This window comes from Oncorhynchus kisutch, linkage group LG19, assembly GCF_002021735.2.
Source record: "Oncorhynchus kisutch isolate 150728-3 linkage group LG19, Okis_V2, whole genome shotgun sequence".
Classification (NCBI taxonomy): domain Eukaryota; kingdom Metazoa; phylum Chordata; class Actinopteri; order Salmoniformes; family Salmonidae; genus Oncorhynchus; species Oncorhynchus kisutch.
This window is the reverse complement of record NC_034192.2, coordinates 42,328,177-42,354,646: the sequence shown is the minus strand read 5'-3', so window position 1 is coordinate 42,354,646 and position 26,470 is coordinate 42,328,177. Positions and strand designations below refer to the sequence as shown.

Genomic DNA, 26,470 nt, shown 5'->3' with positions numbered 1-26,470 from the left:
TTGTGGCACTTAGCCCTGTAAGCTTCACGGTTGTTGCTTTCATTTGTTGTTTTGTTGGCGACATTTTAAAATGAAAGTCTATGTACGCTAACCACGCTGCACTTTGGTCTTCCTTCAACGACGGCCGTGACAAGTACACTGAAACTGCAATTCTCTTCAATGTTTTTCAATGAGGAAAATGTGGAATTGGAATTGGGTTTAATTTCTGAAAGGACTAGAATTTAAATGGAATTGACCCCAACCCTGGTCGCCACAGATATTCGCTTCATCATGACCGAAAATGCTCTGTAGGTCAATATGATGGAACCAGTATGGTGGAACCAGCTTCCCCTGAAGCTAGGGCAGCAGAGTTTCTGCCCATCTTCTGAAAACATACCTCTTCAAATCGTATCTTAAATAATCCCACAACATCTATATACACTCAACTAATAAACCACCTTGACTGGCCTGGACTGTGCTGGACTAGAACAAAACCATTCATGTCCAGTCTTCAAGATCCAGTATTTCAAAACACAGCAACACAAATCACTGTGAATCTTTGAAAACAAGTAACTGAATCACACATTTGAACTTTATATTATATTTTAGATACATTTTCATTCGTTCTTTTTAGTCCAGGAGTAGGCTGAATCTGTGCCCGGGACACCAAAGAGCACAGTATGTCTTTGAGATATACACTACAGTTCAAAAGTTTGAGGTCACTTAGAAATGTCCTTGTTTTGGAAAGACAATCACATTTTTTGCCCATTAACATTACATCAAATTTATCAGAAATACAGTGTAGACATTGTTAATGTTGTAAATGACTATTGTTGCTGGAAACGGCAGATTTTTTAATGAAATAGCTACATAGGCGTTTTGGCTTTTCTTTCAAAAACAAGGACATTTCTAAGTGACCCCAAACCTTTGAACGGTAGTGTACATTATACAAAACGCTATATTGGTCAGCAGTGGTAAGGATAATGATCACCCCATTATAACTAATATTAGAAAAGAACCATAAAATATGTCAGTGCCAGCTCCAGCAATCTGTAGAAACTTCAGCAGTGATGCTAGAAGAGGGTACACCATAACTCTAATCCTACAAAGTATACCAGCGAGGAAGAGGCAAAGCGAAAGGTTTCCCTCTCGCCAAAATCTGTCCACAATAAGCCCAATGCTATTCTATGGGTTTATTTTGAACCTAAGCTTGTCGCCTACCTTCCGCCTTTGGGGGCAATGACTCTCACTGTTAGGGCGGAGACATGAGCATCTTGTCATTATGTCCAGTGCCTTCAGAAAGTATTCACAACCCAATGATTTTTAAAATTTGTACTAATTAATTAAAAATGAAAAGCTAAAATGTCTTGAGTCAATACATATTCAACCCCTTTGTCATTGCAAGCCTAAGTCAGTTCAGGAGTAAACGTGCTAACAAGTCACAATAAGTTGCAAGGACTCACTCTACGTGCAATAATAGTGTTTAACATGATTTTTGAATGGCCATCTCATCTCTGGAACCCAAACATACAATTATCTGTAAGGTCCCTCAAATTCAGAAGGGCACATATTGGTAGATATGTAAAAAATAAAAATAAGCAGACATTGAATATCCCTTTGAGCATGGTGAAATTATTAATTACACATTGGATGCTGTATCAATACACCTAGTCACTACAAAGATACAGGAATCCTTCCTAACTCAGTTACTGGAGAGGAAGGAATCCACTCAGGGATTTCACCATGAGGCCAACGATGACTTTAAAACCGTTACAGAGTTTAATGGCTGTGATAGGAGAAAACTGAGGATGGATCAACAACATTGTAGCTACTCCACAATATTAACCTAAATGACAGAGTGAAACGAAGGAAGCTTGTACAGAATATAAATATTCCAAAACATGCATCCTGTTTGCAACATGTCACTTAAGTAAAACTGCAACAAAAATTGGCAGAGCAATTCACTTTTTGTCCTGAATACAAAGTGATATATGTTTGGGACAAATCCAATGCAAGATATTACTGAGTACCACTCTCCATATTTTCAAGCATAGTGGTGGCTGCATCATGTTATGGGTATGGTTGTAATCGTTAAGGACTGGGGAGTTTTTCAGGATAAAAATAAATGGAATGGAGCTAAGCACAGGCAAAATCCTAGTGGAAAACCTGGTTCAGTCTGCTTTCCATCAGACATTGGGAGATGAATTCACCTATCAGCAGGACAATAACCTAAAACACAAGGCCAAATGTACACTGGAGTTGCTTACCAAGAAGACAGTGAATGTTTCTGAGTGGTTGAGTTACAGATTTTTGACTTAAATCTGCTTGGAAATATATGGCAAGACATGAAACTGGTTGTCTAGAAAATATCAACAACCAATTTGACAGAGCTTGAAGAATTTTGAAAAGAAAATTGGGCAAATATAGTACAATCCAGGAGTGCAAAGCTTTTAGAGACTTATCCAGAAAGACTCACAGCTGAAATCACTGCCTAAGGTGATTCTAACATGTATTGAATCAGGGGTCTGAATACATATGTAAATGAGATATTTCTGTATTTCATTTTCAATGAATTTGCTAAAATTTCTAACAACATGTTTTCCTTTTGTAATTATGGGGTATTGTGTTTAGATGGGTGAGCTTTAAAAAAAATGTAATCCATTTATAATTCAGGCTTTAACAAAACAAAATTTGCAATAGTCAAGGGGTACAGTATGATTACTTTCTCAAGGCCCTGTAGAGATCTCTGAGTGTATTTAACTGGCCTCGTTTCCTGTTCCGTGACAGGCTGTTTTAGAGTGTTGCTGACCTCGTCTCCTGCAACATGACAGGCTGTTTTAGAGTGTTTCTGGCCTCGTTTCCTCCTCCATGACATGCTGTTTTAGAGTGTTGCTGGCCTCGTCTCCTGCTACATGACAGGCTGTTTTAGAGTGTTTCTGGCCTCGTTTCTTCCTCCATGACATGCTGTATTAGAGTGTTGCTGGCCTCGTCTCCTGCTACATGACAGGCTGTTTTAGAGTGTTTCTGGCCTCGTTTCCTGCTCCATGACATGCTGTTTTAGAATGTTTCTGGCCTCGTTTCCTGCTCCATGATAAGCTGTTTCAGAGTGTTACTGTACTCGGTTCCTGCTCCATGACAGGCTGTTTTAGAGTGTTGATGGTCTCGCTTTTTGCTCCATGACAGGCTGTTTCAGAGTGTTGCTGGTCTCGCTTTTTGCTCCATGACACTCTATTTTAGAATGTTACTGGCCTCGTTTCCTGCTCCATGATAGGCTGTTTGAGAGTGTTGCTGGCCTTGTTTCTTGCTCCATGACAGACAATTTTAGATTTTTGCTTTCCTCGTTTCCTGCTCCATGACAAGCTGTTCTTGAGTGTTGCTGGCCTTGTTTCCTGCTCCATGACAAGATGCTTTAGAGTGTTGCTGGCCTCATTTCCTGCTACATGACAAGATGCTTTAGAGTGTTGCTGGCCTCATTTCCTGCTACATGACAGAATGTTTCAGAGTGTTACTGGCCTCGTTTCCTGCTCCATGACATGCTGTTTTAGAATGTTTCTGGCCTCGTTTCCTGCTCCATGATAAGCTGTTTCAGAGTGTTACTGTACTCGTTTCTTGCTCCATGACAGGCTGTTTTAGAGTGTTGTTGGTCTCACTTTTTGCTCCATGACACTCTATTTTAGAATGTTACTGGCCTCGTTTCCTGCTCCATGATAGACTGTTTGAGAGTATTGCTGGCCTTGTTTCTTGCTCCATGGCAGACAATTTTAGACTTTTGCTTTCCTCGTTTCCTGCTCCATGACAAGCTGTTCTTGAGTGTTGCTGGCCTTGTTTCCTGCTCCATGACAAGATGCTTTAGAGTGTTGCTGGCCTCATTTCCTGCTCCATGAGAGGTTATTTTTGAGTATTGCTGTCAGCGTTTCCTGCTCCAAAATAAGAAGCTTTAGAGTGTCGCTGGCCTCATTTCCTGCTCCATGAGAGGTTGTTTTTGAGTGTTGCTTGCCTCGTTTCCGGCTTCATGATAAGCTGTTTTAGAGTGTTACTGTCCACGTTTCCTGCTCCATGACAGGCTGTTTTATAGTTTTTCTGGCCTTGTTTCGTGCTCCACCACAAGCTTTTTTAGAGTGTTGATGTCCTTGTTTCCTGCACCATGACAAGCTATTTTAGAGTGTTGCTGGGTTCGTTTCCTGCTCCATGATAAGTTGTTTTAAAGTGTTACTGTCCACGTTTCCTGCTCAGTTAAAGGTTGTTCTATTGTGTTGCTGGCCTCATTTCCATGCTGTTTAGGAGTGTTACTGGCCTCGTTTCCTGCTACATGACACGCTGTTTTAGAGTGTTGCTGTCCTCGTTTTATGCTCCATGACAAGCTGTTCTAGAGTATTAGTGGCCTTGTTTCCTGCTCCATGAGAAGCTGTTTCAACGTGTTACTGGACTCGTTTCCTGCTCAATGACAAGATGTTTTTGAGTGTTGCTGACCTCCTTTTCTGCTCCTTGACAGGCTGTTTCAATGTGTTGCTGGCCTCGTTTCCTGCTCCATGACAAGATGCTTTAGAGTGTCGCTGGCCTCATTTCCTGCTCCCTGAGAGGTTGTTTTTGAGTGTTGCTGTCCTCATTTCCTGCTCCATGATAAGATGCTTCAGAGTGTCACTGGCCTCATTTCCTTCTCCATGATAAGATGCTTCAGAGTGTCACTGGCCTCATTTCCTTCTCCATCAGAGGTTGTTTTTGAGTATGGCTTCTGTCGTGTCTTTGGCATCATTAAAGTGAAGACTAATTTTATCAAATCAATTCTCTGTAATTATTATTACGTGATTAAACTAACCATGTAAATGTAATTAACCAGGAAGTCGGGGCACCAAGGAAAATCTTCAGATTACAAAGTTCTAATTTTCCTAATATAACTTTTCAGATATTTTAATATCTGACCATTTAGTCTTCTAATTAATGAATCATTCTTTACCTCACGTTAGTCTCATTCCAAACGAAAGTCGAAAGTTGTTGGTTATCTGCACAAACCTAGTCTTTGCTACGAATCATCCACACATCAATTGTCTTAATAATTGATTTACTAACATACTAAATAATCACAAAAATGCATAAACAAACAACATTATATATGGTTACAAGGAAATGATAGGGGATGTTCCCTAGTGGGCTAAACCGATATGACGGCTTGGTAGACAAATTGACTGAGAATGGCGTGAAAGACAAAAGACACGACACAGTTGATAATTATAATAATTGAAATGCTAATCCTTTGCTCACTCATTCGGGAATAATTGCAATCAATATATATATTTACGCTCAGTGTGTCGCGTCGTGATCTCTGTTGGAATCGTCTGTCTTTCTGTTGCAAAGTTCATTCAAAATTCTCTCTGCGTCCCTGGAGTCTTTGGTTAGATGGATACTTCAGAGTAACATTCAGAAATGTTCTTATAGAATAGATGTTTCGGCGGTTGTCGGTCTTCGCATTCCAGGTCGACATAAATTCTAGCTGCAGACTAGTAATTAGTATCGAAGATTTGTTCTTATTCTGTCGGTATTGATAGTCTCAGAGTTTAACCATTTCCACCAGTGTAGCCAATGCTAGGAATTCAACAATCGTTACAACCCTAGCTCCCTCAGATGACCGAGGAATGCATGGTCTCTACTCAACCCTTAGCCCTCTCGGTAATCGAGGTACGCATGGTCTCCAGTGGGCTTCTCCAGGTGGGGGTTATATTCGGAACAGCAGGAAAGGGCTGTCCCATGATGCCAGATCAAGGTCTGTTCTCATGGGCCAGCCAATGACTTAGTTAAACAATAAAATGGAATTGGATTTTCTTTGATTAAACAGTTTAAAATCACATTACATAAATTCACAAATAGTTTATTCTTTACTCATTCATTTTATACAATAATTAGATGCAAATCTCATAACGGAGACTCTTGTATAAACAGATCACAAATATTAGACAAAATGGACCGGTCGTAGGTGAATTGTTCACCGACCATTTACACATTCTCCAAAACATGGATATTGTTCAGTTCTCAAGTTCTGTGAGGTAGAAGAAGTTCCTTTGTTCTACTGTGAACCCTCTCTCTATAATGCATGAGGTAGAGAGTCTCCTCCAGGAATTTATGACCTGAGATAACAGAACCTGGGTGTAAGAGGGAGAGCGGGAGAAGGCACTCGCTATACCCAAAGAGGGCCACGTCATGACACTTGCCTCGTTTCCGGCTCCATGACAAGCTGTTTTACTGTCCACGATTCCTGCTCCATGAAGGGCTGTTTTATAGTTTTGCTGGCCTTGTTCCGTGCTCCGCGACAAGCTTTTTTAGAGTGTTGCTGTCCTCGTTTCCTGCACCATGACAGGCTATTTTAGTGTTGCTGGCTTTGTTTGCTGCTGTATTATAGGGTGATTTAGAGTGTTGCTGTCCTCCTTTCCTGCTCCATGACAATCTGTTTTAGAGTTTTTTTCCCTCGTTTCCTGCTCCACGATAAGCTGTTTCAGAGTGTTATTGTCCTCGTTTCCTGCTCCATGACAGTCCGTTTTAGAGTGTTGATGGCCTCGTTTCCTGCTCAAAGACAAGGTGTATTTGAGTGTTGCTGTCATCGTTTCCTGCTCCATGACAAGCTGTTTTAGAGTATTTTATCCCTCGTTTCCTGCTCCATGAAAAGCTGTTTCAACGTCTTACTGGCCTCAGTTCTTGCCCAATGACAGGCTGTTTTAGAGTGTTGCTGTCCTCGTCACCTGCTCAATGACAAGCTGTATCAGAATGTTTTTGCCCTCGCTTCCTTCTCCATGATAGGTAGTTTTAGTGTGTTGCTGGCCTCATTTCCATGTTATTTTAGGGTGTTGCTGTTCTCATCTCCTGCTCCATGACAGGCTGTTTCCGTGTGTTGCCATCCTCGTTTCCTGCTCTATGACAGGCTGTTTTAGAGTGTTTTTGGCCTCGTTTTCTGCTCAACGACAGGCTGTTTTATAATGTTGCTAGCCTTGTTTCGTGCTCCATGACAGGCTGTTTTAGAGTGTTGCTGGCCTTGTTTCCTGCTCCATGACAGGTCGTTTTAGTGTGCTGCTGGACTCAGTTCCATGTTGTTTAAGAGAGTTGTTGGCCTCGTTTTTCCTCGATGACAGGCTGTTTTCGGCGTGTTGCCATCCTCATTTCCTGCTCTATTACAGGCTGTTTTAGAGTGGTTTTGGCCTCGTTTCCTGCTCCATGACAGGCTGTTTTATAATGTTGCTTCCTGCTCTGTTGTTTCCTGCTACATGACAGGTATTTTAATTGTGTTGCTGTCCTCCTTTCCTGCTCCATTACATGCTCTTTTAGAGTGTCGCTGGCCTTGTTTCCTGCTCTGTGATAATCTGTTTTAAAGTGTTCTTGTCCTCGATTCCTGCTCCATGAAACATTATTTTAGAGTGTGGCTGGTCTTGCTTCCTGCTCCATGGCAGGCTGTTTTAGTGTGTTCCTGGCCTCATTTCCATGCTGTTTTAGAGTGTTGCTGGCCTCGTTTCCTGTTCCATAATAAGCTGTTTTAGTGTGTTTCTGTCCTCGTTTCCTGCTCCATGACAGGCTGTTTTAGAGTGTTGCTGGCCTCATTTCCTGCTCCATGACAAGATGTTTTTGAATGTTTCTTGCCTCGTTTCCTGCTCTATGAAAGGCTTTTTTAAAGCGTTGCTGTCCTCGTTTCTTGCTCCATGACAAGCTGCCTAAGAGTGATTTGGCCTTGTTTCCTGCTCCATGAGAGGTTGTTTTAGTGTGTTAATGGCCTCATTTCCATGCTGCTATAGAGTGCTGTTGTTCTCATTTCCTGCTCCATGACAAGCTGTTTTGGAGTGTTTTTGGCCTCATTTCCTGCACCATGACAGGTTGTTTTATTGTGTTGCTGGCCTCATTTCCATGCTGTTTTAGAGTGTTGCTGTCCTTGTTTCCTGCTCCATGATAAGCTGTTTTAGAGTGTTATTGTCCTCCTTTCCTGCTCCATTACAGGCTAGTTTCGAGTGTTGCTGGCCTTGTTTCCTGCTCTGTGACAGGCTGTTTTAGAGCATTGCTTTTCCCTTTTCAGCCACTATATTTGAGAAGCAGACTGTTGGACTGTGTTTCTATCAAGCTCAATTATACTTGACAGGTGATATTTGCTCAAATAGACGGCAGCTGGGCGCATAATGAAGTATGATTTTTTTGGGGACAGGGAAATTAATTTGGTCATTTGGTCATCTGTTTGATGTTTTGATGAAAATTACATTTTGAAATTAATCACATTTGTTGTTTCTTTTGGAGATAATATGTAAATGTTGCCTTTTAAATGCAAGTGTTTTAATTGCAAGAGATGGGTTCTAGCCCCAGAAGAAAGTAGCACTGATTAGACCAATTATTATCATAACATACGCACATGCACACACACACACTCATCAACATCACCGTCATCATCCGTTCACTCCTAGTAGAATAGATAACACTGCTCTAACTCTGCAGAGAATGCCCGAGGACTGATCTTTTATGTAAAAGTGGATTTGTCACTGTGTCACTGTTTGTGAGCTGTAGCTGTAAGCCACCACCCGTTCCCCACAGTGGCCTGAGTACGTGTCACTTATCTAGTTACTGCACAGGCTGATTCATGCTCTGATTTCAGCCCCGAAGAGCACAGAGAGAATTTACTAGAAAGACCCTCAACGGCCCACCATGATGTCTTCGTTAGTCTAGATTGAGGAAAGAACATCAATGGGTTTTCTCACAGCCTAGTCTGTCTTGTGACAAATGTCAATGTTGTTTTTAAATGGTGTTTCTCTCGTTGAGAGGAAAGGTAGCACCTGAAGCTATGTTAAAGATGGTGGGAACTCACCAATTGAATCCTAAACAGGAAGTAAATAAATAAAGTTTGTGAGAGTCAATGTGTCTCGCTGCCAACCTTCCATAACTTATACATATACAGTGGGGCAAAAAAGTATTTAGTCAGCCACCAATTGTGCAAGTTCTCCCACTTAAAAAGATGAGAGAGGTCTGTAATTTTCATTATAGGTACACTTCAACTACAAAATTAGAAAAAAATCCAGAAAATCACATTGTAGGATTTTTTATGAATTTATTTGGAAATTATGGTGGAAAATAAGTATTTGGTCAATAACAAAAGTTTATCTCAATACTTTGTTATATACCCTTTGTTGGCAATGACAGATGTCAAACGTTTTCTGTGAGTCTTCACAAGGTTTTCACACACTGTTGCTGGTATTTTGGCCCATTCCTCCATGCAGATCTCCTCTAGAGCAGTGATGTTTTGGGGCTGTTACTGGGCAACACGGACTTTCAACTCCCTCCAAAGATTTTCTATGGGGTTGAGATCTGGAGACTGGCTAGGCCACTCCAGGACCTTGAAATGCTTCTTATGGAGTCACTCCTTCGTTGCCCGGGCGGTGTGTTTGGGATCATTGTCATGCTGAAAGACCCAGCCACGTTTCATCTTCAATACCCTTGCTGATGGAAGGAGGTTTTCACTCAAAATCTCACGATACATGGCCCCATTCATTCTTTCCTTTACACGGATTAGTCGTCCTGGTCCCTTTGCAGAAAAACAGCCCCAAAGCATGATGTTTCCACCCCCATGCTTCACATTAGGTATGGTGTTATTTGGATGCAACTCAGCATTCTTTGTCCTCCAAACACGACGATTTGAGTTTTTACCAAAAAGTTATATTTTGGTGTCATCTGACCATATGACATTCTCCCAATCCTCTTCTGGATCATCCAAATGCTCTCTAGCAAACTTCAGACGGGCCTGGACATGTACTGGCTTAAGCTCCCTGGCGGCGGAGTGTGTTACTGATGGTAGGCTTTGTTACTTTGGTCCCAGCTCTCTGCAGGTCATTCACTATGTCCCTCCATGTGGTACTGGGATTTTTGCTCACCGTTCTTGTGATCATTTTGACCCCACGGGGTGAGATCTTGCGTGGAGCCCCAGATTGAGGGAGATTATCAGTGGTCTTGTATGTCTTCCATTTCCTAATAATTGCTCCCACAGTTGATTTGTTCAAACCAAGCTGCTTACCTATTGCAGATTCAGTCTTCCCAGCCTGGTGCAGGTCTACAATTTTGTTTCTGGTGTCCTTTGACAGCTCTTTGGTCTTGGCCATATTGGAGTTTGGAGTGTGACTGTTTGAGGTTGTGGACAGGTGTCTTTTATACTGATAACAAGTTCAAACAGGTGCCATTAATACAGGTAATGAGTGGAGGACAGTGGAGCCTCTTAAAGAAGAAGTTACAGGTCTGTGAGAGCCAGAAATCTTGCTTGTTTGTAGGTGACCAAATACTTATTTTCCACCATAATTTGCAAACAAATTCATAAAAAATCCTACAATGTTATTTTCTGGATTGTTATTTCTCATTTTGTCTGTCATAGATGAAGTGTACCTATTATGAAAATTACAGGCCTCTCTCATCTTTTTAAGTGGGAGAACTTGCACAATTGGTGTCTGACTAAATACTTTTGTGCCCCACTGTATGCACACACAAATAAACACTTGGATATGACTTGGACATGAGCATGTCCCTGTTGTAATTGAAGTCTCAGAATTACACCAGAGCACACCATAGCTGTGTATCAAGTATTTTGTACAATGGTGTACAATCCTGGTGTACAAACACATTATCTTTGTCCGTGGCAGATTGGCAAATGTCAGGAATGGCTAGACTCTCTCTCTCTCTCTCTCTCTCTCTCTCTCTCGCTCTCTCTCTCTCTCTCTCTCTCTCTCGCTCCCTCTCAAAATAATAAAAACTGTTATGGCAGCATGTGACATCTGTTGTCTCTATGACAGTCGAAAGGCACCTGTGTGATGATGTCAAATGTGCTACTACCATCACGTATAGAAGCAGAGTGAGGGTCAACATCAGAATGACAACATTGAAAATATCTCTGTTGCTGACACTTGTGATGACGTAGTACACACAAAATGTACTTTTTTATTTACTTCCTGTTTTCACAATTTGCATCTGTGCTATTACACCTGAGATTAAACAGAAGAAGAAAAATATGGAAAAGAGAAAAAACACTACCAAACCAAATGGGGTCTGTTCTTTGATCTCTTCACTGTTGATGCCCGTCAGGAGAATCTCATTTTCATCTTATCCTCCTTATTTATTTATTTCTCACAACTGAATCCCAATTAACTTCACATCAGCAATCAAGTGTAGCAAGCGTGGGTAAGAGGCCACATACAGGTTAGATGAGTAGAACCTAGCTGAACTTCTCTCCTCAGCCAACTATAGGCTGGGGGTGACATGGTGACATGTCTCAATCATGCTCTTGTTTGGTGTAGCAGTGTGGTGGTGTGGCTATGAGGTTGCTCGAGGGGATCACTGAGGTTGAGGGAGGCATTGTGGGATTCTTTTGGGTCTGGGGGTCGGGGGCTCTTCCGGCAGCTGCTCTGTAGCAGCACAGAAAACAGAAGATCTCAGTCTCTGACAACACCCACCCACACTCCCCGTCCCTGTTTCATTAACATATGTCCCACGTATTGGTTGGTTGTTTGGTTGGGGGAGGGAGGGTTTACTATGTATCGCGTCACATAAAAAATCTACTTTACAGCAGTTGTCCCTTGATTTCTTCCAGTTACTATAAACTGACCGCATATTATGAAGTGAGAAGTAAAAACCTCAGTAAACACATTACAATAGCCATTTGTTTCATAAATTGTGCATATGAAACATAGAACAAACAATGATTTTGTGGTTATTATGGTTGTTCACACAGGCAATATTTAATTCCACAAAAGACAATACTATATTCAAAGACATATTGATTCTCATCAATCAATCCATGCATCATGCAGGTATAAGACCACAACACTGCAGCTGGTAGGGATGCTATTAGATTTGTCTGTGTAGTCATAGCTAAATACAAAGTACATAAATAATGACTTCTCGAAATACCCCAGCACAGAGGTTTTGGCCAAGCAGCACTCTCTTTAATGATGTCTTGGCATAGTGTTATATTAGCTACTACTGCTGTATAGAAAGAGTGTTTCATCCAACTAGACAGAGAGCCCGGTTGCCACGGAAACCAAACAGACTCCCTGTTTGCTTGAGCTGAATGTGTGTGAAAGCTCCAGCTTACTTATTCAGTATTGTCTGTTCATTTGTGCATATAAAAAGGATGGAACACGCACAAATGGAAAAACATTCAATGGGAAATATAGAAAGGTGTACTGTGGACAGAATAACACTTGCACCCTAATGTTGAATAGCAAAGTCTGTTTTCTGGCATACTGAGTTTGAGACACTATCTGCAGTCCAACAATTTGGCAGGGTTGATTAGTATGCTACAAGTTATAGTAAATTGCTCTGTAAGAATCAGAAACAGTATCCCATCGGTAGACTATATGTCCTGTGTTACACTTCTATCTGTCGGATTTACCAAACGTAACCCCAAAGCCTCATTGGATATGATTGGAGTTCCATTCAGTGCACCTTGTCTCAATGATACCTGCTCAGATTGCTTCATCATGGCATGCATGACGTAGCATTACTATGGTGCTGTAAACACACCAACACAACATGGAATTTGGCAAACCATTCAACTCATACATACGTGTTGTGGTAGATTATGTTCCTGTACTAATGCTCAGAATAGATCCTTACACACGACTAGACTCAAATGAAAGCATATGTTAATTCCCGAAGACCAATTATCCCTTTGTCGCCATGGCTACCATAGATCTGTACTGAACATGTTATTACGGTGCTGGATCGTTAATAAAAGTTGATTGCTCCACTGAGCGTCATTGCCCTAGTTGTGCTTTAGTTAATTTGAAGAACAACACCACCAATGTAGGGGAACGTTCAGGAGCGTAGGCCTCACAAAAAGACAAATTAAATGTCTACTGGTCTACCAATGGAGAGGTAGTCTGGCACCACGTTGCTATGGTAACAGTGGAGCAGCCTTGGCTGATGAGCTACTAAAACACTGTAAAATGGGTTTTACATGTTTCTCGGTCTCTGGTGTTAGATTTTCGATGAATCCCTTTCCTACTGTAGTACAGTATGTCACATTGACTTTAACTTACAGCGAACCATACATTAATTTCATGTTTTGGGTTTGTACAGACAGATATAGTTTGACACTATAATGTTTCAAGGACCAGATTAAAACAACCCAGAAGAAGGGCAACATCCACCCTTCAGGACTTCCTGCTGCATATCAGACTGGTTCCATTGCATTGAGGGACAACGTAAACAACAACTGTGAATTAATTGTGAGAAGAAGCATGCTTACAGAGCTGTCCCCTGGCCCTCCAACTCAGCCTTTCCATGCCCTGTCCCCTGGCCCTCCAACTAAGCCTTTCCATGCCCTGTCCCCTGGCCCTCCAACCAAGCCTTTTACATGCCCTGTCCCCTGGCCCTCCAACTAAGCCTTTCCATGCCCTGTCCCCTGGCCCTCCAACTAAGCCTTTCCATGCCCTGTCCCCTGGCCCTCCAACCAAGCCTTTTACATGCCCTGTCCCCAGGCCCTCCAACTAAGCCTTTCCATGCCCTGTCCCCTGGCCCTCCAAATCAGCCTTTACATGCCCTGTCCCCTGGCCCTCCAACCCAGCCTTTACATACCCTGTCCCCTGCCTCCTCCAACCCAGCCTTTACATGCCCTGTCCCCTGGCCCTCCAACCCAGCCTTTACATGCCCTGTCCCCTGCCTCCTCCAACCAAGCCTTTACAAGCCCTGTCCCCAGGCCCTCCAACTAAGCCTTTCCATGCCCTGTCCCTTGGCCCTCCAACGCAGCCTTTACATGCCCTGTCCCCTGGTCCTCCAACCAAGCCTTTACATGCCCTGTCCCTTGGCCCTCCAACCAAGCCTTTACATGCCCTGTCCCCTGGCCCTCCAACCAAGCCTTTACATGCCCTGTCCCCTGGCCCTCCAACCAAGCCTTTCCATGCCCTGTCCCCTGGCCCTCCAACCAAGCCTTTACATGCCCTGTCCCCTGGCTAACCAAGCCTTTACATGTCCTGTCCCCTGGCCCTCCAACCAAGCCTTTACATGCACTGTCCCCTGGCTAACCAAGCCTTTACATGCCCTGTCCCCTGGCCCTCCAACCCAGCCTGTACATGCCCTGTCCCCTGGCTAACCAAGCCTTTACATGCCCTGTCCCCTGGCCCTCCAACCAAGCCTTTCCATGCCCTGTCCCCTTCCTCCTCCAACCAAGCCTTTACATGCCCTGTCCCCTGGCCCTCCAACCAAGCCTTTCCATGCCTTGTCCCCTGGCCCTCCAACCAAGCCTTTACATGTCCTGTCCCCTGGCCCTCCAACCAAGCCTTTACATGCCCTGTCCCCTGGCTAACCAAGCCTTTACATGCCCTGTCCCCTGGCCCTCCAACCCAGCCTGTACATGCCCTGTCCCCTGGCTAACCAAGCCTTTACATGCCCTGTCCCCTGGCCCTCCAACCAAGCCTTTCCATGCCCTGTCCCCTGCCTCCTCCAACCAAGCCTTTACATGCCCTGTCCCCTGGCCCTCCAACCAAGCCTTTCCATGCCCTGTCCCCTGGCCCTCCAACCAAGCCTTTACATGCCCTGTCCCCTGGCTAACCAAGCCTTTACATGTCCTGTCCCCTGGCCCTCCAACCAAGCCTTTACATGCCCTGTCCCCTGGCCCTCCAACCCAGCCTTTACATGCCCTGTCCCCTGGCCCTCCAACCCAGCCTGTGCATGCCCTGTCCCCTGCCTCCTCCAACCCAGCCTTTACATGCCCTGTCACATGGGCCTTCAACCCAGCCTTTACATGCCCTGTCTGCCACCAGAATTGGCCCCTACAGCCATCACAAGACTCACATATATTTATTTATTTTTATTTCACCTTTATTTAACTAGGCAAGTTAGTTAATAACAAATTCTTATTTACAGTGACCGCCTACCCCGGCCAAACCCGGACAACACTGGGCCAATTAAGCACCGCCCTATGGGACTCCCAATCACGGCCGGGTGTGATACAGCCTTATACAGATAAAGGGCAAGATTGAGATGGTCCTCATTGGATACGATGGACAACCAATCAAAAACAAAAAATACAAGCACGGTGGAAAACTAATCAAAATAAGCAATACAGGCACGATGGACTACCAATCATATGCAAGCAATACAGTCACCATTGACTACCACTCATAAGCAAGCAATACAGTCACCATTGACTACCAATCATAAGCAAGCAATACAACCACAATGGACTACCAATCATAAGCAAGCGATGCCCCTCCACTGCTATTGTGCAGTGGAACATTTAGGGCCCGATTCAATCAGATCCACTTCAGCCTGAAATCCACATAACTGATGTTTTGACGTTGTCTGAGGTGGAACTGCGTTTGAGCTCTCAAATACCCAAGTGGCTCCTGGCATTATACCTAACGCAGACATTGCCATTGGCTACACGGAGTCGCATTAAGATAAATCCCATGCAGCCTTGTTTACAAGTTGGAACACTGGGATGTGAGATGGAATCTACACCTCCATTACGATGATAGAAACCCTCATTGTTTGGTTTAATGATTTTCTATTTGAGCGTCATTACTTCTATATAGCCTACACTTTCTCCTTCTGAACTTCTAACACCAGTGGGATGGGTGTGGCTTCGTGACAATGATCATAAGAATAACACATCATCCAAACACAGAAGAAAGTCTCAATAGCCTCAGGTTGTCATTACTGTAAGAGAGTAAATGAAATTCCAACACTATGCTGTGTGTTTGTGCAACAGGGGCACATCGATTGCGTTATAACTATAGCAGCCCCATTTGATTCCACGTTCATTTAGAATGGAGTTGACCGAGCCAGGTCTCGCTAAAAGGTCAGCCGTTCTAGAAGTTTTTTATTGGATGGAACACAATTACCTTTACTTTCTTTGTGAGGGGAAGAGCCGAGTGGAAATCAATCTGTCAGATAATTTATGCAACTCCCCCCATTCTCTCTCCTTCTCCAATTCTCTCCAGTCACTGCTTAGCCACAGTAGAAGAACTAGGTCTTGTACTAGATGGGTATGGGTGGGGGCAGTCAACTCTGAGAATGTCATCTCTTGGTGAAAGAACTGTGTGTACGGACTGTAGCTCATTGTAATGGTCTGTGTGACATATCTACCAGGTCAGCCTGTTTCTGGTCTCTCGAATGGAGGAAATCTACAGTCCCTTCTTAAGAACAGAACACAGAGATGTATGTATGTGTCTTTCGGAGGGGTTGGGTTAAAAGTGGAAGTCAAATTTCAGTTGGACCTTGTGTCCAATTGACCAATAAAATGATCTTACTCTTAAAAAACGAGAAGAGACCTCCCTCTATCGATTAGACCCCTCGTGGTGGTTTTGGATAGATATGAATCATCCTGTCCCCTTTAATGGACCTGGGCTGCTTAGCTGCATACTGATACCCTGTCTGTCTCATACATGGCATTACATAAGCCTGTTCAATGGGTTGTTTGGATGGAGAATAAGACAATTCTCTCCATCTCTCTCTTTGTCTGTCTGAGTTTCTATCTCACTGCCTCTCTCTCTGGCCATCCTCCATCGCCCACTCGCTACTCTGCCCATCACCGTCTGTCACTCTCTCTCTCTCTCTTTCTCTCTCTCACATGCATACACACACACTGACACACACAAACATGCACACACACAAAGATGTTAGGGTTTTTTATGAGAACAGGTAATAAGAAATAAACCTACAACAGCGGCCCGATTAAAATCGTAATCATATTGTTGATTAAAGACAACCTCCTCTCCATCAGAGGGGTAGCGAGCTTAGTATCTAGTATGGCTAATGAATTCATCCACCATTGCAAATATCTAGATTAGAACAAACAGAATAAATCATTTGGGCATTCCAAATTGACCCAGTATCAAATTGACTACACAAATATTATGATATCAAGTCTCCCTGTGGACAGGGATTCACGACTCATTTAACCCCTTCATTGCCACACCTTTTTAATGGAGCTATGTACCGAGGATTCCACTGCATTTAACATGTTTGAATCTTCCAAATTCTGAGCTAAATGGTGACCAGTGGATATTAAGGGGTTAAACCAGACAGAGAATTATGATGCAACATGTATATACTGTTGCTGAACCCACTTACAGCATGCGCTGTATTACATATTACTGTAAATTGAAATATAAACAGCGCTTATGATCTGTATAGGCACACCTGTTTGTCTGTGTCCAAATGTGATGAATGGGGCAATATTGGCCTCGTCCCAGATTTGTTTGTGCCGTCTTACCAATGGGTCTAGGCAGGACAATATATCCAGCACTGTGTATACCTTGTGTTGTCGATGCCCTTTTGAAGTGTAGATATTTATGTGAACACCTGCTCATCGAACGTCTCTTACCAAAATCATGGGCATTAACGTGGAGTTTTTTGATGCTATAACAGCCTCCACTCTTCTGTGAAGGCTTTCCGCTAGATGTTGGAACATTGCTGCAGGGATTTGCTTCCATTCAACCACAAGAGAATTAGTGAGGTCGGCACTGATGTTGGGTTATTAGGCCTGCCTCGGAGTCAGCATTCCAATTCATTCCAATGGTGTTCGATGGGGTTCAGGTGAGGGTTTTGTGCAGGCCAGTCAAGTTCTTCCAAACCGATCTCAACAAAACTTTGCTGTTTAGATCTTGCTTTGTCCATGGGGGCATTGTCATGCTGAAACTGGAAAGGGTGTTCCCCAAACTATTACTACAAAGTTGGAAGCACAGAATTGTCTACAATGTAATTGTATGCTGTAGTGTTAAGATTTCCCTTCACTGGAACTAAGGGACCTAACCATGAAAAAGAACCCCAACCGTTATTCCACCTCCACCAAACATTACAGTCTGTACTATGCATTGGGACAGGTAACATTCTCTTGACATCCGCCAAACCCAGATTTGTTCATCGGACTGCCAGAAGGTGAAGCGTGATTAAAACTTCTTCAGGCTAGGGTCCTTTTTTCTCAATTTCCACGTGACTGACGTGCCCAAAGTAAACTGCCTGTTGCTCAGGCCCTGAAGCCAGGATATGCATATAATTGGTACCATTGGAAAGAAAACACTTTGAGGTTTGTGAAATGTTAAAATAATGTAGGAGACTATAACACAATAGATATGGTAAGAGAAAATCCAAAGAGCCAAAGAGCCCATGCTATTACAATGGAAAGTATAGGGAAATAATTCATTCTAGCTCCCAGTAGGCAATTCCCCTGGCTTCCACAGGGTGTCAGCACTCTATGTTCAAGGTTTCAGGCTTGTTTCTTCCAAAATGAGTAAGATGTGTGATTTTTAGTACTGGGACATACTATTGGAAATTCGTGTTTGGGCGCGTGAGGAAGACCTGCTAATATCGGTTTCCTATTGATCATACTTCTTTCCGTATTAAATATTATAGTTTGATTCCATTTTAGGGTATCTGAGGAGTCAATAGAAAGGTATTTTGACTTGTTTTAACAAAGTTCAGCGGTAGATTTTTGGATTCCTTTCTCTGCATGTTGAACAAGTGTATTACTCAAATCGATGGCGCCAACTAAACAGACATTTTGGGATATAAAGAAGGATTTTATCTAACAAAATGACACTACATGTTATAGCTGGGACCCTTTGGATGACAAATCAGAGGAAGATTTTCAATAAGTGAATATTTAATCGCTATTTGTGAATTTATGAAACCTGTGCCGGTGGAAAAATATTTTGTTGTGGGGCACCGTCCTCAAATAATTGCATGGCATGCTTTCGCTGTAATGGCTAATGAAAATTGGATAGTGCAGTTAGATTAACAAGGATTTAAGCTTTCAACCAATATAAGACACTTGTATGTACCTACATGTTTAATATGCATAATTTTTATGATTATTTATTTGAATTGTGCGGCCTCCAGTTTCACTGGAAGTTGTCCCGCTAGCGGAACGCCTAGCCCTATATCTCCAGAGAACGTGTTTCCACTGCTACAGAGTCCAATGTTGGCAAGTTTTACACCAATCCAGCCAACGCTTGGCATTGCGCGTGGTGATCTTAAGCTTGTGTGTGGCTGCTCAGCTATGGAAACCCATTTCATGAAGCTCCCGACAAACAGTAATTGTGGTGACGTTGCTTCCAGGAGCAGTTTGAAACTCAGTTGTGAGTGTTGCACCCAAGGTCAACGATTTTTATGCATTACGCGCTTCAGCACTTGGCGGTCCCGTTCTGTGAGCTCATGTGTCCTACCACTTCACGGCTGAACCGTTGTTGTTCCAAGACATTTTAACTTCACAATAACAGACCTTACAGCTCTAGCAGGGCAGATATTTGATGAACTGACTTGTTGGAAAGGTGGCATCCTATGACGGTGCTACGTTGATAGTCACTGAGCTCTTCAGTAAGGTCATTCTACTGCCAATGTTTGTCTGTGGAGATTGATGGCTGTGTGCTCAGTTCCACTCTTTTTAAGGGGTGTCCACATACTAGTTTGAGTCTCAGATGTCAAGGACTGCTGATACATAATCATACTTGTGGTCCTTCTCCTTGGCAAAGAAGTGCTCTGCCTTCAGAATCTAGATTGGAACAGGGACTGCGAGTAAATAGAGTTGTCGCCACATTGCCTTCTGCCCTTGGGTATACTGTAGCCTACAGTTTGATACACGATACTGGGTGTGTGTAGGAGCCAGGAGTGTTGTTTATCAGGTCCTAGATCAGATTAAAGATAAGATATATTTGAGTGAACACATCAAGATCGCTCCAGTGGGATAAGGATGACATGTTGATGTGGTGCTGAACAGAGAATTAGGAATTGGATGAAGTTACCCCTAGAGGCTGATCTAGGGTCCATTTTATGTTTCCCCTCATAACAGTTAGGGTTATAAATGGGGAAGGGGAAGCTGATTCTAAATCTGATGACTCACTCATCAAATACCTGGCAGGGGTGGATGTGTCCTCTCATTGGTTGAACATACAGCAGCAGCCTAGAAAGCAATAACATCAAGCTTAATATTGTTTAGCTGTTCTAACTTGCTTTGACAGACAAGTGACATCTATGCACAGTGACTCCATATAGAGCACATCAACATGGACAGACTTGACCTGGCTGCCTCTGAGGCAGGGAACAGGCTAAGCCATGTCATATGAGACTTGACCTGGCTGCATATGAGGCAGTGAGCGGGCTAAGCCAAGTCATATGAGACTTGACCTGGCTGCATATGAGGCAGTGAGCGGGCTATGCCATGTTATTTGAGACTTGACCTAGCTACCTTTGAGGCAGTGAGCGTGCTAAGCCATGTCATATGAGACAAGAGAAGATAACTTAGTTTTACAATTAATATTTATTATTTATGATATTACCTGAAAAGAGTGTTTGAACAAGTGTGCAATTGATATTTCAGCTCTTTGTAGTTTAGAGATATGCCACTTACAGTGCCTTGCGAAAGTATTCGGCCCCCTTGAACTTTGTGACCTTTTGCCACATTTCAGGCTTCAAACATAAAGATATAAAACTGTATTTTTTTGTGAGGAATCAACAACAAGTGGGACACAATCATGAAGTGGAACGACATTTATTGGATATTTCAAACTTTTTTAACAAATCAAAAACAGAAAAATTGGGCGTGCAAAATTATTCAGCCCCTTTACTTTCAGTTCAGCAAACTCTCTCCAGAAGTTCAGTGAGGATCTCTGAATGATCCAAAGTTGACCTAAATGACTAATGATGATAAATACAATCCACCTGTGTGTAATCAAGTCTCCGTATAAATGCACCTGCACTGTGATAGTCTCAGAGGTCCGTTAAAAGCGCAGAGAGCATCATGAAGAACAAGGAACACACCAGGCAGGTCCGAGATACTGTTGTGAAGAAGTTTAAAGCCGGATTTGGATACAAAAAGATTTGCCAAGCTTTAAACATCCCAAGGAGCACTGTGCAAGCGATAATATTGAAATGGAAGGAGTATCAGACCACTGCAAATCTACCAAGACCTGGCCGTCCCTCTAAACTTTCAGTTCATACAAGGAGAAGACTGATCAGAGATGCAGCCAAGAGGCCCATGATCACTCTGGATGAACTGCAGAGATCTACAGCTGAGGTGGGAGACTCTGTCCATAGGACAACAATCAGTCGTATATTGCACAAATCTGGCCTTTATGGAAGAGTGGCAAGAAGAAAGCCATTTCTTAAAGATATCCATAAAAAGTGTCGTTTAAAGTTTGCCACAAGCCACCTGGGAGACACACCAAACATGTGGAAGAAGGTGCTCTGGTCAGATGAAAACAAAATTGAACTTTTTGGCAACAATGCAAAATGTTATGTTTGGCGTAAAAGCAACACAGCTCATCACCCTGAACACAACATCCCCACTGTCAAACATGGTGGTGGCAGCATCATGGTTTGGGCCTGCTTTTCTTCAGCAGGGACAGGGAAGATGGTTAAAATTGATGGGAAGATGGATGGAGCCAAATACAGGACCATTCTGGAAGAAAACCTGATGGAGTCTGCAAAAGACCTGAGACTGGGACGGAGATTTGTCCTCTAACAAGACAATGATCCAAAACATAAAGCAAAATCTACAATGGAATGGTTCAAAAATAAACATATCCAGGTGTTAGAATGGCCAAGTCAAAGTCCAGACCTGAATCCAATCGAGAATCTGTGGAAAGAACTGAAAACTGCTGTTCACAAATGCTCTCCATCCAACCTCACTGAGCTCGAGCTGTTTTGCAAGGAGGAATGGGAAAAGATTTCAGTCTCTCGATGTGCAAAATTGATAGAGACATACCCCAAGCGACTTACAGCTGTAATCGCAGCAAAAGGTGGCGCTATAAAGTATTAACTTAAGGGGGCTGAATAATTTTGCACGCCCAATTTTTCAGTTTTTGATTTGTTAAAAAAGTTTGAAATATCCAATAAATGTCGTTCCACTTCATGATTGTGTCCCAATTGTTGTAGATTCTTCACTAAAAAATACAGTTTTATATCTTTATGTTTGAAGCCTGAAATGTGGCAAAAGGTCGCAAAGTTCAAGGGGGCCGAATACTTTCGCAAGGCACTGTATATGTGAATGGAGGATTGTTAAATGAGAGGGGGGTGTGTGCCAAATGGCACCCTATTCCCTATGTAGTGCACTACTTTTGACCAGGGCCCATAGGGCTCTGGTGCACTATATAGGAAATAGGGAGCAATTTAGGAAGCGGCTTGGTTAAGGAGCGTGTTCAGGGCAGGCTAACGTCCACAGAGTCCTGCCTAACCTCGATTTCTGACCGGTCCAACTTCCTAGCATATTAAACATTTCACAGTGTTCTCTTTAATAGTGGGATATGGTTTTAATGAAAATGCTTTCTGCATACATCTGATTTTTGGTAATTTGTGAAAAGTGTAAACAGCATGAATACTACATCATAACGAAGTCAGATTGCAGATGAATGCAGGAAATTACAGCATGGCAAGTCAACCATAATCTTGAAAACGAGACCCTAGGCATTTGAAAATTGTGGGAGGCAATGCAGATGTCTAGAGAGACTATGTTAACCATGTAAATAAGGGACTTTTGATGTGTTAAATCATCTGTTTCTTACAAGAGACTTTATATCTCTTCCATGAGACCCCAGAGAGGGAGTGTTCATTGTTTTGAAATTGGTCAGTGGAAAATCATCAAGACACAATAGTGTGCATAGACACACGTATGCACAAAGGCACATGCAGGCATGCACACAGGCACACACACGCATGAACACATGCATGCACACACGCAGGAACACACGCATGCACACACACACACACACACACACACACATACACACAGTGGCAGCCTCTATCTACTCTCCTAGAGTTGGCAGCAGATCTAGAATGTACCAGATGTACTCTTGATGGCACAATATGGCATCTCTCCTGCCATAGCTTTGATACATGGTAGAAGTACCACTGGCCCAAAAATAATTTATTCAGTACATTTGTACACGTTCTTGTTTTTCTTATGGTCACCATTGAAGCATAGACAACAATATCCCAGTAATGGAATTATTCTCGGACTTACTGCATAACCTTTACAAAAATGTCTTTGAGAAAATGTCAATCCACTTAATCAGATTATGAATGATCTTATCCCACAAGGCATACTGTAAGGGAAGCTTATGCCCTCAGCCTGTAGGGGAGGCTTATGCCCTCAATCTGTAAGGGAAGCTTATGCCCTCAACCTATAAGGGAAGCTTATGCCCTCAATCTTTAAGGGAAGCTTATGCCCTCAACCTGTAAGGGAAGCTTATGCCCTCAACCTGTAAGGGAAGCTTATGCCCTCAACCTGTAAGGGAACTTTATGCCCTCAACCTGTAAGGGAAGCTTATGCCCTCAACCTGTAAGGGAAGTTTATGCCCTCAACCTGTAAGGGAAGCGTATGCCCTCAACCTGTAAGGGAAGCTTATGCCCTCAACCTGTAAGGGAAGCTTATGCCCTCAATCTGTAAGGGAAGCGTATGCCCTCAACCTGTAAGGCAAGCTTATGCCCTCAACCTGTAAGGGAAGCTTATGCCCTCAATACAGCTTGGTGATTTAGCTAATCAGAGTGTCTTTCATCCCAGTGATATCATTCTTTCTTTGCATGAAAAATGCCCCATTTACTGGTTACATTGTCAGGACCTAAGTCTCACCTAATGAATAGCAAATTGATCTATGTAATTTTAATAGGGCTCCTATAAATGTCTCTGTGCCCAGTTTTTATTGTGCTTTCTCAGCTGAAAATGTATGTTTTAAATACAAAGGGAAGTCCTGTAATGCCTTGTAATGTATAGTGCCATCTACTGGTTTAAAAGCATACAGTCAAAACCTTGAGAAGAGCTTCTCGCTCTCTAGTAATATGCAGTATATCCCCATACATAAAAAATAAACAAATATAAATATATGTATGTATTGTATTGCCAAAAGTACTGCCAATTATTAATGAGTGTTTTTGACCAGTGGTTTACTTGAGTTTGAATTGGTCCATTGACCGATTTGTTGACTACAGACACGGTTATCACATATCTATTGTCCCTATATGTTCAAATAAATGATAAGAACACATATGACTAAAAGGCTACGGTATGTCCAATCAACATGCTTTCAGCTTTTTCCCTTCTGAAGAGCATAGAAATAATCTTCCTGACCGGAAAAGCTTTTAAATGGCATATGTGTTTAATAAGTGAGGCAAATCTGTAAGTTACAATGAATCCATCTGCTTCGTACTTACAGTAGACTAGTAAGGGAATGAAGCAATCTACTATTTAAGAACATCTCTGACATCACAATCATGGGTATTCATGGTGTTACTTAGATAGAACCCAAGCTGTGATTGACATGTCATCACTGTTCTATCAATCCAGCATTATCAGGCATCTGTCGCGCGATGCAATGAGGAGCTTTAATGCAACATGCTTTTATATGAAAAGTGTGGAATCTATATAGATAATCAATGCACCTACTATTTAAAATATAATTTTGATATACCTCCGAGACGTTTTTCAAAACGAACTGTCGCTTGGCAACAGCTAGATGAAATTGGTAGCCCATCTATAGAGCGCGCGCTCATTAATAGCTCAGTGCACAGATCAAATCGAACCTATTATTTCTAAAATAAACCATCAAATACTGTCAGTTTTAAAATATATATTGTTGCAGTTGATTGTTCCCAAAGTAGATATAGAAATTGCGCTCAAGAACCTAATAACATAACGAATGTGTTAGGCAAGATTCTAATCCACAAACACTGGAAGTAGGCTATGCAATAACCTATATCATATTTCTGCCCGAAGGGAAGCAATTATTTGTATAATTTCATTCTTACACTTTCTTTCTTTCTCTTCCACAGAACTACATCTAATGTATACCGGATATAGATCAGTTTCCTTATCAAGGTAATGACGAAATAAGGATAATAAATGCACATAGACTATTAAATGTGGAACCATAAAGGCCTGCACTCAGGTCTTTATGGGTCTTCCAAGACCATGAATTTTCCATTAACAGGCTTGATGCCTTTTGACCTCAGTCAGGTCTTTCATTGAGATGATAAGCTATTGCAAATTGTGAAAATATTTCACAAAAGATAATAAAAATATGTTGAATTTGATTAAAATATGAACAAAACGACGATGGATATTATTCCCCAGTGCTTATCATGCATTACATTACGCGCGCCTGTGGCATGGGAGTCATCACTGTGACTGACTGTTACTGTGGAAACCAACATTACCTTGTCATTTCTCGTAGAATCGACGATTACCAATGATCTTATTATACAAACACAAACAGCCTACTTTTCTATGTCTTTCCATAAACAGATATGGTTTCACGAACTAAAATAAGCGCACACAAATTACGCATGCACCGTTTCAATGTAATTTAATATATCAATTGATAGTTTCGCTGTGTTTCTATTGATATCTTTGAAGGGGAATGAAAATGATGTGCATTTTATGTAAAGAGACTTGAAATAGGTTACAGTTGTTACTTACAACAATTGGTGACAGCAAAACTGTTCGCTACTTCCAGATTGTCAATATGGGGCGTCAATCTGAATTCGGGTGTGCTGAATTGAACCATTCCTATCCGAAATGCACTGTACTCCTGATCAGCACCCCTTGGAAAGAGTCCACCTGTAATAGAAACAATTGGACATCTCAATATACTTGTGCATATACTATTCCAATATGTTGTATTGTTAATTTATTTTATATATTTTCATGACCACCTTTCATAATGCATTGGCACAATCACTAGCCTACTTGCTGGACCTATGTCCAATGATATATAATTTCAATTAACTTATTTGATTGATACATACCAATTTGTACACTTTGAGAGCCACCAAGCGCCAAACCACATAAAACTGGTAGAAAGAAAACCGATGAATTCATAAGCTTAGGCATTTCCACAACAAATGTGCCCACATCCACCCAAGAACGGAGATATTCCTTGTTTACACAATAATGGTCTATGTTAGATCCGACACATATTGAAGACTTGCTGTCAGGGAAAATTCACTGGTGACTATTTTCTTCTGCAGGTGGTTTTTGTATAGAAAATTAGGGCTCTTGCTCCCTTTTTCCAGGTCCAACAGTGAAGGAATTGTATATTAACTGTCTCTTCCGCTCCTCTTTCTCGCGCTGTCCTCCTGCCAGTCGTCGACACCTCCTTTAACAAACAGGAACACTTCTAGTCTCTGCTCCGTGCGCTGGAGATCGTTTCAGCATCACGAACAAGCGACGAATGTTAATGAGATGCGTAAAGACACGAGAGGAGCCGAGCGCGCAATCCACTTCCTCGCGACGTCCAGGGCTCATTAGTGTTTGTACATGTTAGTTTGTTGAGCGTATAATAGGAGACTAAATATGTGGCCTTGACTTTTTAAACCTGCTAAGATTCATGGCAGACCATAAGGGCAATCTCATCATCTCCAGGCGTCTTCGTGTTAAACAAGTCATTATTGTGGGGTTAGCCCTTCGCTGTATCACTCTGCACTAACAACTTAGCAAATACTAACATGAATTACATATTGAATAAACCTATGTGTGCCCTTCTGATAATCAGACTCACAGTCA

At 42.3% G+C, this 26,470-nt stretch overlaps 1 protein-coding gene across 6 annotated transcripts in view; it reads right to left on the bottom strand.

Annotated features, from left to right (window-relative positions):
• The window catches only part of LOC109864847 (glutamate receptor 2), a 56,931-nt gene extending 30,808 nt beyond the window's left edge, over positions 1–26,123 (bottom strand). For all 6 annotated transcript variants that reach the window (XM_020452846.2, XM_020452841.2, XM_020452844.2 and 3 more), the window contains exons 1-2: positions 25,714–26,123; positions 25,385–25,525 (exon numbers count right to left, since the gene is read on the bottom strand). In XM_020452846.2, coding sequence (XP_020308435.1) covers positions 25,385–25,525; positions 25,714–25,798 — 226 coding nt within the window. In that variant the 5' untranslated portion in view covers positions 25,799–26,123. The remainder of the gene's footprint in view (positions 1–25,384; positions 25,526–25,713) is intronic.
• Positions 26,124–26,470: the final 347 nt, after the last annotated feature.